General features: G+C 36.6%; 3 protein-coding genes across 10 annotated transcripts in view; all 3 read right to left on the bottom strand.

Annotated features, from left to right (window-relative positions):
* Positions 1–888, bottom strand: part of LOC107693347 (histone-lysine N-methyltransferase SETDB1-A-like) — a 12,717-nt gene extending 11,829 nt beyond the window's left edge. For 3 of the 4 annotated variants that reach the window (XM_016492692.1, XM_016492695.1, XM_016492694.1), the window contains exon 1: positions 607–888. The gene's annotated coding sequence lies outside the window, so the exon portion shown is untranslated. Of the gene's footprint in view, positions 1–602 lie in introns of all 4 variants that reach the window. The other variant, XM_016492693.1, reaches the window with a different exon arrangement.
* A 452-nt stretch (positions 889–1,340) lies between these two features.
* LOC107693350 (leucine-rich repeat-containing protein 71-like) lies at positions 1,341–7,933 on the bottom strand. Its single transcript, XM_016492696.1, has 14 exons — positions 7,867–7,933; positions 7,613–7,691; positions 7,328–7,428; positions 7,162–7,237; positions 6,977–7,051; positions 4,832–4,900; positions 3,277–3,436; positions 3,084–3,167; positions 2,788–2,982; positions 2,578–2,653; positions 2,385–2,488; positions 2,148–2,250; positions 1,972–2,060; positions 1,341–1,904 (listed from the first exon to the last, which is right to left on the bottom strand). Exons 1-14 carry the CDS (start codon positions 7,931–7,933, stop codon positions 1,767–1,769), a joined length of 1,416 nt encoding a protein of 471 aa, XP_016348182.1. The 3' UTR covers positions 1,341–1,766.
* An 863-nt stretch (positions 7,934–8,796) lies between these two features.
* The window catches only part of LOC107693346 (histone-lysine N-methyltransferase ASH1L-like), a 39,545-nt gene continuing 36,332 nt past the window's right edge, over positions 8,797–12,009 (bottom strand). For all 5 annotated transcript variants that reach the window (XM_016492686.1, XM_016492689.1, XM_016492690.1 and 2 more), the window contains one exon: positions 8,797–11,289. In XM_016492686.1, the coding sequence (XP_016348172.1) occupies positions 11,198–11,289 (92 nt within the window). In that variant the 3' untranslated portion in view covers positions 8,797–11,197. The remainder of the gene's footprint in view (positions 11,290–12,009) is intronic.

Raw genomic sequence — 12,009 nt, 5'->3', positions numbered from 1 at the left:
AAAATTAAGATATTTTTGATGGAATCTGAGAGCTGTCTGACCCTGCATAGACAGCAACGCAACTGAAATGTTCTCAAAGTATTCTCGTAGCTTCATATAATTGCGGTTGAACCACTGATGTCACATGGATTATTTTAAAGATCTCCTTGCTACGTTTCTGGACTTGGGAACATTTCAGTTGTGTTGCTGTTTATGCAGGGTCAGACAGCTCTCAGATTCCATCAAAAATATCTTAATTTGTGTTCCGAAGATGAACGAAGGTCTTACGGGTTTTAATTAATGGTGAGTAATTAATGACAGAATTTTCATTTTTGGGTGACCTAACCCTTTAAGTTAAACACCTCTTGAACAGGCACTTAAGTGTGAATCAGAGGATGCAAATGTCCTGCGCTCAACACATGGCCAATACTCTTGATTGGCACTTGACTGAACTGTAAAGAGGTGTGACAAATGGAGGAAATAAAAATATAAAATAATAACATGTATAACTTCCTTACCATTAAACTAAACAAAATTAAGGCCTACTAGATCACATGTGGCTACTCTTTGCGATGGCATTACAGCAACCGCGTAAAGCAAGATAATAACACAAAGTGACATACATACTGTCTAGTTCCCCAACTTGCTGCTGTAACGTAAGTTAGTATATTTGAATCCTGAAGACACTCATATATCAAAAGGCGCGCAGCTGCAGGATTGTATGGCGGACACGATTCCGCTCGTTTATATGTCGGCAAAGCACAAAGTCTGCCAGCACTGCAAGGAAAACTCTTTATGGATAGCCTACAACCTCCGACATCACAAGAAAAACTAAAAAGTGCGCAATAAAACAATTAAAAACGCACTGAGGTAAACAATGTCCAGTCTGTTACTGTATCTGTGCGTTCAGCGGATGCAGTCTACAAGAGACATTCTGATTGGTCCAGTGCACGTTGACGCGGGATGGTTAACCACGCCCACATCAACTTAAAATAGGTGGACTTTACGGGCATAGTTAGGCGTAATTTAAGTATGTTAGGCCTAAATATGAATTATTGTAGTTTAACGCGTAGTTAAACATGTGCTTTCTATCTAATGACTATTAAAGATTATATGTGTATTTTTTCAAGTGTAATTCATCGTCAAGCTTCCTTATGGACGAGCCATTGCACGCGTCTCCTGTTATTTTTCTCAGCGCTGGCATGGATGGACCAATCACAGTCGTTTAGTCAATCTGTGTTTAATGTTTGATGGAAAAAGAATGAAAAATAAAGAGCTCTGCGGATGAATGAAAAACAGAATAACATACTTGTTATGTTGACTTGAATTTGATGCTTTATTTTAAAAAACGCGTAGCTGGTACAATTATCATTTTCAAGATCTTAACTAATACAATTTAAATTACGAATTGGTAAAACATCATTTCAGCAGAAGTGTAGCAGAAATACAGAGGAAAATGTACATATAAAACAATACAGGGTGTTTCAGCAATCCTTTGCCCTAAAAGCCCAGACCAACTAAATTAAATGTCAATGGAAAAGTTTACTAGAAAATGATCAAAACAGTGAAATAACATGCAGTGTTCAAAATGTAAAACAAATCAAAACTAATATTCAACACTTTGTCTAGAACTCTCCATGTATAATGTCAGTGAATATGTAAAAATACAATACAGCAAAGATAAAAAATATTAACAAATTATGAAAGCATGAATTATTGATCTGGTTGAGTTGAGGCAGTAACTTTCATATTTTTCATACATTAAACCCTTCTTGTCATTTACACTGTTAGGCGTCGTTGGCGGTCTTGGGTTCACCGTGTTCATCCTCCACCTGACCAGAGCGGTTTTTCTTTAGAGGGTCCCTGAGAGACATAATCTCCTGTATCTTAAGGAAGGTGTCACAATCTGAGGGGAAATGATTCCTCTGAAAAACATAGTTGAAATTAAAACAAGCTCTTTAAAAGGATTAGAAAAAGAATGATGATACTCACGTTGAGAGAAAGATGCAGAAGCCCACCTTCACCCTGGCCTTCCAGAGATGAGAGGAACACCTCGAGGGACTGCTCAGTCAATTTATTTCCTGCATTATCAGAAAAGAAAACGTTACAGCAGTACAAGTATGTTTCACTCTAATACCGAAATGAAATCAATTCTGAAATGAAATCACCTGAGAGATTCATAGATGTAAGGCATGCGTTTCCTGGATGAATGACTTTCCCTCCAGTGTGCACAATTCCAGGATCCAATAGAGGAATCACTGTCTCAACCACCTCCACTCTCTGACAAACAAATGCTTCCATGTTTAATGGGAAAAATGTTTAACTGTCGATATATACACACACACACACACACACATATACATATATATATAGAGAGAGAGAGAGAGAGAGAGAGAGAGTTTAGCATTTTCCTTCCGTTTTTGTCTTATTCTTACCTCTTGTTCAGATACTAGTAGATTATTGTCTTTGCTTGCTGATTTTCCAGCCTGACTACGGGGAACTTTATTATCTGAGTGAAAAGCATATAAAATATACCATTTAAAATATAAAGTCCACTTCTGAATCTCAAACAAACAGGTGTCAAAGGAAGTTAATTACCTTTCTTGGCCACCATTGGCTCCTCTTTCTTTGCTGCCTGACCTGGCGCTGGTTTCTCGTCCTTCTTAGGGTTGTCCTACACACAATAAAGTAAAATCATGCAACAAACATCATGAAACAACTGTAAACCATTGTGTTATATCTCAATAAAAAGAGACAGACTCTTTAGTTTTCATGTCATAAAATGTATAGGGAACAACACTGCTCTACCTTCTTTTTGGTGGGGTTCTTTGTAGTCTTGTTGAGACGATCTAGTGAAGAGCTGCTGCGGACGGAAAGTGGCCGCTCATGTGAGTCTGCAAGATTAACTAGAGATGGCTGGACCATTGTTGATTCTTCACCTTTAATTAACAGCTTCCTCCTCTCAACTATCTCCTCATGTGTCAGAGCAAAGGGGCCAAGCACCTAAATAAGGAAATGAGAAAAAGATGAATGGAAATATGCATGTTTAATATGTCAAGCTAGGCAAATAGAATGTAGTAGTTAATAGGAGTATATAAGTATACCTCAGCCAAATGAGCTGCTCCATTATCCCCTATTTGATTGTAGGATAACGACAGACACAGCAGGGAACGGTTGAGACGCAGACCCTTTAAAAAGAGGGATAGGTGATATTAAAAACTCAATTTTAAGTATATGCAGTCTTGACATCATTAGAAACTGTCTGAACACCTTCAGATGGCAGACTTCAATACACACCTGAGCAATGTGAATTGCACCTGCATCACCAATACTATTAAAGGCTAGGCTGAGTGACAGGAGGTTTTTGTTGGCAGAGTGTACAGTGGACAGAGCCAAGCCAATCAGACGAGCTCCTTCCTCTCCTATATGATTATTACGTAGTGATACGTCCGTCAACCTAGCATGGACATTATTTGAAAAGAGCTGAGTGAAAAAAAAAACCTACAAATAATGCATTTTGTCATTATGAGAGAGATGCATTATAACACACTTAAATTCTATATTGCAAGCAGTGTGTGTGTGTGTACCTACTTTGATGAAATATTTTATCTATCTTTATAGAAGACATTTATAGTTGTTGTTTGGATATCACACATTTTGAAGACCTCATGGCCTACGTGACTGAGATTGTGTACAAGGGGTGCAAGAATGATTCATGTGTACACTGCATGCAAAGATTATTAAAACCTAGACAGCTCATATGTAATATATATATATGCCTCTGGGACCCCTGGGCACCTGGAGAGGGTTAAATAAAAAAGTTATCTTTAAAAACAGACAGGGGGTAAAATCCCACTGTTAAAGATGAATCGAGAGAGCTAATAAATATTTGTGGAAAGCAAGGGGAATAACATACATAAAAATGGTGATGTGTGCTTATTTTACAGTGACTGATAACAAAACTGTATAAGAATGCAAGCTTGGAAAGAGACCAATTCAGATGGTCAGCGGGCATCTTGGCTTTGCATTACTCCTGCAAGACTGAGAACCAGAAGAACTGTTGCAACATCTCCAAGATGCTTCAAGAAACCTACCTGCAAAACTATTCACAAGTGCATCTGGGGCAAAAGCTGCTTTAAACGCAAAGGATGGTCACACCAAATGTTGATTTAATTTATTTAATAGAAGTTAATTGATAAAGAAAATCTATTTATGACATTATTTGTGACAGCATCCTCATTTTACAGTATTTTTACACAAGTGCCTAAAACTTTTAACAGTATTGTAGCTTTGCAGGTAGGTTTCTTGAAGCATCTTGGAGGCGTTGCCACGGTTCTTCTGGAACCATTTAGTCTGTCTCAGTTTGATCTGTTTCTTCATGTCATTCCAGACAGACTGGATGATGATGAGATCAGATCTCTGTGTGGAGCACTGGCTGTTGTCAGACAAAAATCTCACTGGATTATTACAATTAATGGCAAAATGAATGTTTGGACATGTAAACTGATATTTCCTACTGACACACTACAGCGAAAGATAGAAATAACTGACTTAAAACCATTTTTAGCTGGTGAAAATACTAGTGTTCTAATAATTTTGGCCACCACTGTACGCTGATTTGCCGCTCAAGAAATATTTTGTATTATAACCAATGCTGAAAACATTTTTGCTGTTTTTGTTATTTGATCAAATGAATGCATCCTTGCTGAATGAAAGCGAAAAAATAATAAAAACCATTAATTAAAAAAAAAAAGTAAAATAAAAATCCCACAACATTTACCCCAAACTTTTGAATGGTACAATAGATTGTAAGCATCAAGTGTATGTATGTTTAAAAATGAAAATGACTCACATGCTGTCTTCCCCTATGAGTAAGTGGTAACTCTGGTCAGGGAGTAGATTACCCTCTAAAACCACCTTCCTATCAAGATATAAATTGGTAGATAATGTCATCAGATTTTCCAGTATCTATTACCATAGTTTACTTTATGAATAGATCTTTTTTGTCTGTGGTGTAAAGCACAAACTAGTAGGCTTATAGCCCGCTAGTGGATATGATTTCATCAAAGATGATCATTTAAACCTTAAATAACTTTGTGAGATTTAAAGGTGCTGTATGTATTTTTGACTCTACTAAAGCATAAAAATACCATAATACGTTTGCAGATATTTAAGAAAAATGTTAAGTTAACATACTTGTTTATCTGAAAAACAATGCTACAGTCAGTTATTCTCCTTTGAAAATGTGCGTTCGGGGCCGGAATGTCGGTCTGTTTTGGTTTGTGAAACCCGCCCACTGCCAGTTTACCCAATTGTGTTTCGTCACCTCGGGTTGCCAGTTGGCGGAAAACACAGCGCATTTAATTTCACTCATCGTCAAGTGCGCTCGTTCCTGTTGGTGTCGTCAATCTGGCAACCTGCGTGTGCGTCAAGTCTGAGAAGGAGGGGCCGGGTGAAAAAACCCTCTCCCAATATTTTGAATTTGGACTGCAATACCTAGTTCAACCTAGTGATGGGAAGTCCGGCTCTTTTCAAAGATTCGGCTCTTTTGGTTCGGCTCCCAAATGGCTCTTCATTTAGTATCACTCAGAACCTTCTATTTTAGCCCAATTTAGCAATTGTGAATGGTTTGTGTGTTGGTAAGCAATTTTTTATAATAGCATTATTTTTATGCATTTTCGTTACAAAAAAATACAGTTACTATTATTTAACATTTTAATAAAACTTTAATTGAACACAGAACCACAGCAAACAAATCAAATAAATAAAGGCAAAAATCTTAACATTAAGACACTTTAGTCTTTAGTGCAGGTTGGCATTCAGAAATATCAGATGTCTCAGCTTAGGTGTGCTGATGCGATTTCTCCTCTCTGTGATTATTTGTCCTGTTTTTGAGAAGACTCTCTGAGGGGACCCGATGTTGCAACAATGCAGTGTCTTCCTACCTTAACCAACGCACTTGCGTTTAAAGGGGTCATATGATGCAATTTAAATTTTTCCTTTCTGATTCAAACGCGAGTTTTGAGCAGTGTAGAGTAGCGCTTGTTGTTTGTCATTTCTCCGATCACAAATGCAGACTTGGTTTTATGTTTATGCGGCACGATGCAACGCAAACATGTAAAAAGACAGTATATATTATATATTATATTATATATTATAATCCGTAATTATGTCCCCACTGGATGCAACAAATGCTTCGTTTATAATGGGTTTTCATGTTTTTGAATCGTCGCTCCGGCCTGACAGGGCATCACAGCAACATTTCCGTCACACGCTTGAGGTATTCGGCCAATCACAGCACACCTCGCTTTTCAGACCGATGAGCTTTGTAAAAATCGACGCGTTTTAGAAAGGCGGGGCATAGAGGAGAAACAATAATGTACATTATGTGGAAAATAATGTGTTTTTTTAACCTTAAACCGCATAAACACATTTCATTACACCAAATACACAAAATAATGTTCTTTTTAGCAACATCATATGACCCCTTTAAATCCGGATCCCCCGCCTCTCTCTGTCGCTCTGTGTACCTGGCCTTTACCACTACACTTGCTATCTTCGGAGCGTGTGTTCTTCTTTCTTCTTTCACATAATGGTATGATCCTAGTCTGTCCTCCCATGTGATTAGCCGCATGTGTATTTTTTATTTTTTTTTGTAATGAAAAAATGCTTAAAAATAAGGCTTTTATGAAAACACTGAATAAAATATTGCTTACCAACACACAAACCATTCACAATTGATAAATTGGGCTAAAATAGAAGGCTCCGGCTGAAGATTCGGCTCTCCCTGACGGGAGTCGGCTCTTCTCGTTCGCTACAAAGAACATCACTAGTTCAACCACTCGGTGTCAATCCTACATACAGCACCTTTAATGAATGTGAAATGAATGAATTAATGAAAAGTTATTTATAACACACTGAATGTGGGTCTTAATAACACTGGCAAGAAATAATTACAAGTCATTCTGGCCTTCGAAAACAGTTTGACTGTTCTTACCTGAGATTTGAGCACAAAGACACCGTGTTTCTAATGGAGGTTAAAGTGGAATCCGTCAGGCCCGCACACCACATGCTGCAAAGCATCACCATTAATAGGAAATCGACATAACATGCTGTTTATTTGCAACAGGAACACTCATAAACATACATACAACACACACACACACACACTCAAAGGCTTACTGTAAGCACTGCAGGTTACTGAGGGACGACAATATCCTGCTCAACACCTGAAGCACCACCTCATCCACCCTCCATCCTAAAAAATAACAAATCATTTTGATATTAAACATTTCTTAGGAGTGTGAACAGCTACATCTTATAGTTTACAGAGAAGCAACAGCCTTACCAGTTATTTTGACTTCCTTTACACTGCCGTGGTCTTCATTCTCCAGCTCTATCTGGAGGCAAGGCTTAGAGGACCATGTTGTCATTTGACTCTCTAAAGATGTCTGAAATTGATTGTCCTCTTAAGTCCGGGTTGGGGTTTTTATTATGAAAAAATTACGTTTTTTTTTATATGGGAGACAAATAAATAGCATTAAGTATAACATATCATCCTTTAGTAGAGTAGACATTACAATGTATGTTTTATGTACAACAGTATTTACCCATAACTCCTCTATTTGTAGATGTTGACTGCTTTATCTTCACAGAAGGGATCTCTTTCACACCCATGAGTTTGCACAGCTCTGTGAAGTCCAGCTCCACATCTAGTTTGAGCGATACAAAAACACACGGACACTGACTTTATGTGCTCTAGGGACTAGCACACAGCATTTTAACTCCAACAAACAGCATATCTTCGGACATGGCATATATTTTGGTTATTTAAACATCACGTGAAGTCAAAATCTAGTCAGTCTATCTGTCTTTACAGTCACATACCTGCAGTTTTAGGTGGTTCTTCGTCGGTCACAGAATCCACGGAGGATTTTTCAACTCGTTTTTTCATTTTTTAAGCGGAAAACTAACCAGCAGTTGGTTAAACCTAAAACAAAACTAAATGATTAATAATTATAATAAATACACAGTTGAGCAACTTTTATTCAGCTTCTTGCTCGCTCAGGTTGTATTCCGTTGCCATGCCAACAGCTGGCGCCTCACTTGAAATATGACTATTGGCGTCACCTCGCGGATGGCGGCAAAAAGAAAACTGAAAATACACCGTTCTTGTAGATAAAACCTTACAAATGTAGATAAAACCTTACAAAAATGAACACAGTAATTTTTCTTGCCTGTATTAAATACAATAAAAATAATGTATCAGATAACTAATAAAAAAGGACAAATTTACTTAAATTCATACATTAATAAACTGAAAAAGCAGGGTAGTTTAAAAACGATTTTTTTTAGCTCCACAGAAAATGAAATAAAGTATACATTTTGCATATCATACATGTATTTAACTGCATGAACTATTTTTCTGGAGGTGTAATATGACCAAGTAAGAAGATGTAAGATGAATTAGAGTAACTTGCTTTAATAAATGCTTTCACAAATATCTAAAGGTGCTGATGAAAAGAGATTCATTTTTCAAATTAATATCAGTCTTCTGTCAGGACATAATGGTAATATTTCTTAAATGTAATATACTATAATCTTTATGAAGTCTGAGTCAAAGTTTTGATCAAATTAAGAGACACAACATTTTAGTGAATCATCTTGGATTAATTTTGAAGCAAAAATGTTGCCATTTTAATAACGAATGGCAGATAAATGCCTCAAGAATTAATAGATGCATCAGTATATGTGAAAACATCAGTTAGCATTAATTGGAGTTCAAATGATGGTACACAATGTCAATGTGCTACGCAATAGTTAAAATTCACTTTATTTGAAGATGTAATGACTGTCCATACAGTTAAAATACGATTTGTCTGTATACCTGGAATAATAATGGTTATGACCTAATAAAGAACTGTATCACAGATTCTCTGCTAAATGTATGAGCAACAGGCAAGTATATTCACAATAATGTAGTGCTTTTTATTAAAAAAACAAACAAAACGAATAGAATATAAAACAAAAAAAGTAAAAACCAACAGCATTTTTCATGACTTTATAATTACAAACTTTGAACCAGAGTGGAAGAAGTTTCGACAAACTGTACACAACATCACAAAATGCCTGCCAGTCTGTCCATATACAATGCTTGCATCTTATTTTGTGATTGTCTAAAAAAATAACTAAACAAATCACACAAAAACACACAAATACAAGAAATAAAAGCATTATATTTATGACCGCCATCACAAAAAACAGAACAATCTTTTCTCATTTGAAGAACAAAAAATAAAAAAAATTACAAATTAAAAAGGAGATTAAGAACATGATATTGGGTTGACAGCTTATTTTTTCTGCCAAAATATCATTTTACATTTTTATGTTGGTTTGTTTTTTTAGTGTTCAACACTTTGCAGCAAAAAACGAGGAACATTATATCTTTTTCTCCTCAAAAAGTAATAATAATAATAATTAGAATAATGTTAATATTAATTATTACAGTGACGGGTGCCAGGTGAGGGGTCACTGCGACATCCCCTTCCACAAAGTCCATCCTCCCTCTCGCAATGAGCTCAATTCATGGTTTTGGTTACAAAGTTTCAGACGGTTCGCCGCTTATGCCGGAAATTTGTAGCGATTATTAATCATAATGTCTGCCGCTTTCTCGTCCGCTTCTCGAAAAGTTACATGTGACAGTTCTGTCGATACAAATCGCATAATAATAAGAAGAATCTTAATAATAATAATAATAATAATAATAATAATACATATAGGGCTGAATCCTGTACAATTCAATACACAAAATCCATTATCAAGATATTGCTTTTGGAGACATTTCTCACATTTTCCTGTCTGTTTATATACATAGCTTGGCACTATACAACTTTCTTCCCTTTCGTTTGTCAGTTTTCATTGTTTTGTTTTTTTCCTTGTCGGTCCATCTAAGGGGTTTGAAATACTTATCTGTCATAGCTGATGCATTAAGGGCAAAAATCTCATCATGATTCTGTTCATAAACATTCTCCATGACAACCTGAAAGGCCATTAAAAACAATAAAAGAAAAAGAAAACAACAACACTAAAACCTGACCCCGCCCCCATCCCACCCGCCCTACAAGCCACTCACAAAAAATATGACATTACATGATACAATAAGTTCTTGTGAATTCATGAATTTAACCGTTTATTAACTGCTGTCAAGCCCTTCGTTGTTTCCTCTTTCGTATTTATATTATTAGAATGGGCTCGCACACACGCTCACAAACACCGTAAAGAATCTCACACACTACCATAAACAAAAAAAACACTCAAGATAACGGCATTCTAAGGCGTTATATAAAGCCAGCGTGCCTCCACTGCTAGATTTTGTTTGTTTGTTTGTTTTTTTTGTATTTATGTTGAGCTGGTGAATTAAATACTTTAAAAAAAAAGGGGGCGGGGCTGGCAGCCATTCTAACCAATCGCAATGCCCACGATAACAGGAGCGAAACATTCAAGCCCAGTCCCGAAGTCCCGAGCTCACAAATATGGATACCCCCATCGTGCTCAATTCCTAATGTAATTACAGTATAACAAATAAAAAACAAACAGAAAAAGAAGGTAACATACTTATGTTTTGCTTTATCATACAGCATTGATCAATACTGCGTGAGTGTTAGTGTGTCTTATCCGTACATCTCCGGGAGCGAATGATGTCCTTGTTGTTAAAAGTGCAGTTAGCTATCTCCTTTCTCTCTTTTTCTCAGTCTACGGGCAGTGTGTGTGCGCTACACTGCACCTCCTATGATGCTCTTATTTATTTTTCTTTCTTGGTTGCACTCAAGTCATTCCCATTGTCGACCACAAGGTGGCGCGAGACTCACATGTTTCCATTTGCACCCGAAATAAAGGCCAAATATAGTACCACATAGTCATAGGAGACATTTGACCAGTGAAGTAGTTCATCTGCAACAATTCTGTTAGAATTTCAAAGCAAACTTTCCTATGTCTGACACTTGTTCTTTTTAAATGCATCAAGCTTGACGGCTATGTCCTCAGTGCACGAAACTCGGGCCGGTCTCTCTTGTTACAAAGCTTGTTTTTCTAAATCTGAACTTGTCGCCTTTCACCTCTGTTGACCCCCTCGTTTTCAGGAGTAGTCCACCTCTGCTCCTCCATATTCATTATTCTCTTGCTGCTCTGCAAGCTTGCTCGGCAGAGAGTGTAGTCAGCATTACTTCCTGCAAATAAATTCACTCAGTCCAAGTGTCCGTCTGCGGAGGCGGCGACCAGAGCCTTCCTCCAGAAGATACGTCACATCTATCGCTGTAAGGGAGACAATAACAGGAGAATTAGTTTTCATCATAGAAGAGGTTACAGTAGATTTGTAGCAGTGTGGGGCAAAATGAGCAGATTATGAAAACACATGGTGTTTAAAAGGTTTTTAAACAGGTTTTTTTATGTATATAAAACAAAGCTTCTGTAAATCAGTTCTTAAGAATTGTTTTTTTTTTATTATTATTCAGAATAAAATAGGGCATATTAAATAATGACAATAAGCAATAACATTATATATTAATAATAATAAATAATAATATTATTTAGAGCCCGACCGATATGGGTTTTTTGGGGCCAATACCGATATATCAGCCGATATTCTTTGTGTATATTATAGTACAGTACCAGTCAAAAGTTTGGACACTTTCCCATTCGTGTGTCCAAACATTTGACTGGTACTATATATAGAATACAATATGTACATAAACAGAATATATATATACATACAAATTTTTTGCAATGATCACTCAAATGTGGTGATCAAACACTTATAATGACCTGACAAAGATATGTAATGATGGAGGCAGGGCATTTAACAATTTAACAATAAACATTATTATCCAAAATGAGTCTGACATCAGTGCACTGAACAGTAAAGTTGAAGTTTATTCAACTTTAATTCAACTTTATTCCGTTGAAGTTTATTTCACTTCGGAACATTCATTCACGGATTTGCGCCACTGTCTTCACACACACAGACGAAACTTA

The sequence above is a fragment of the Sinocyclocheilus anshuiensis genome, unplaced genomic scaffold (genome assembly GCF_001515605.1).
Source record: "Sinocyclocheilus anshuiensis isolate Anshui unplaced genomic scaffold, SAMN03320099.WGS_v1.1 scaffold566, whole genome shotgun sequence".
Lineage (NCBI taxonomy): Eukaryota > Metazoa > Chordata > Actinopteri > Cypriniformes > Cyprinidae > Sinocyclocheilus > Sinocyclocheilus anshuiensis.
The sequence above is the reverse complement of the archived record's forward strand: the minus strand, read 5'-3'. Positions and strand labels throughout refer to the sequence as shown.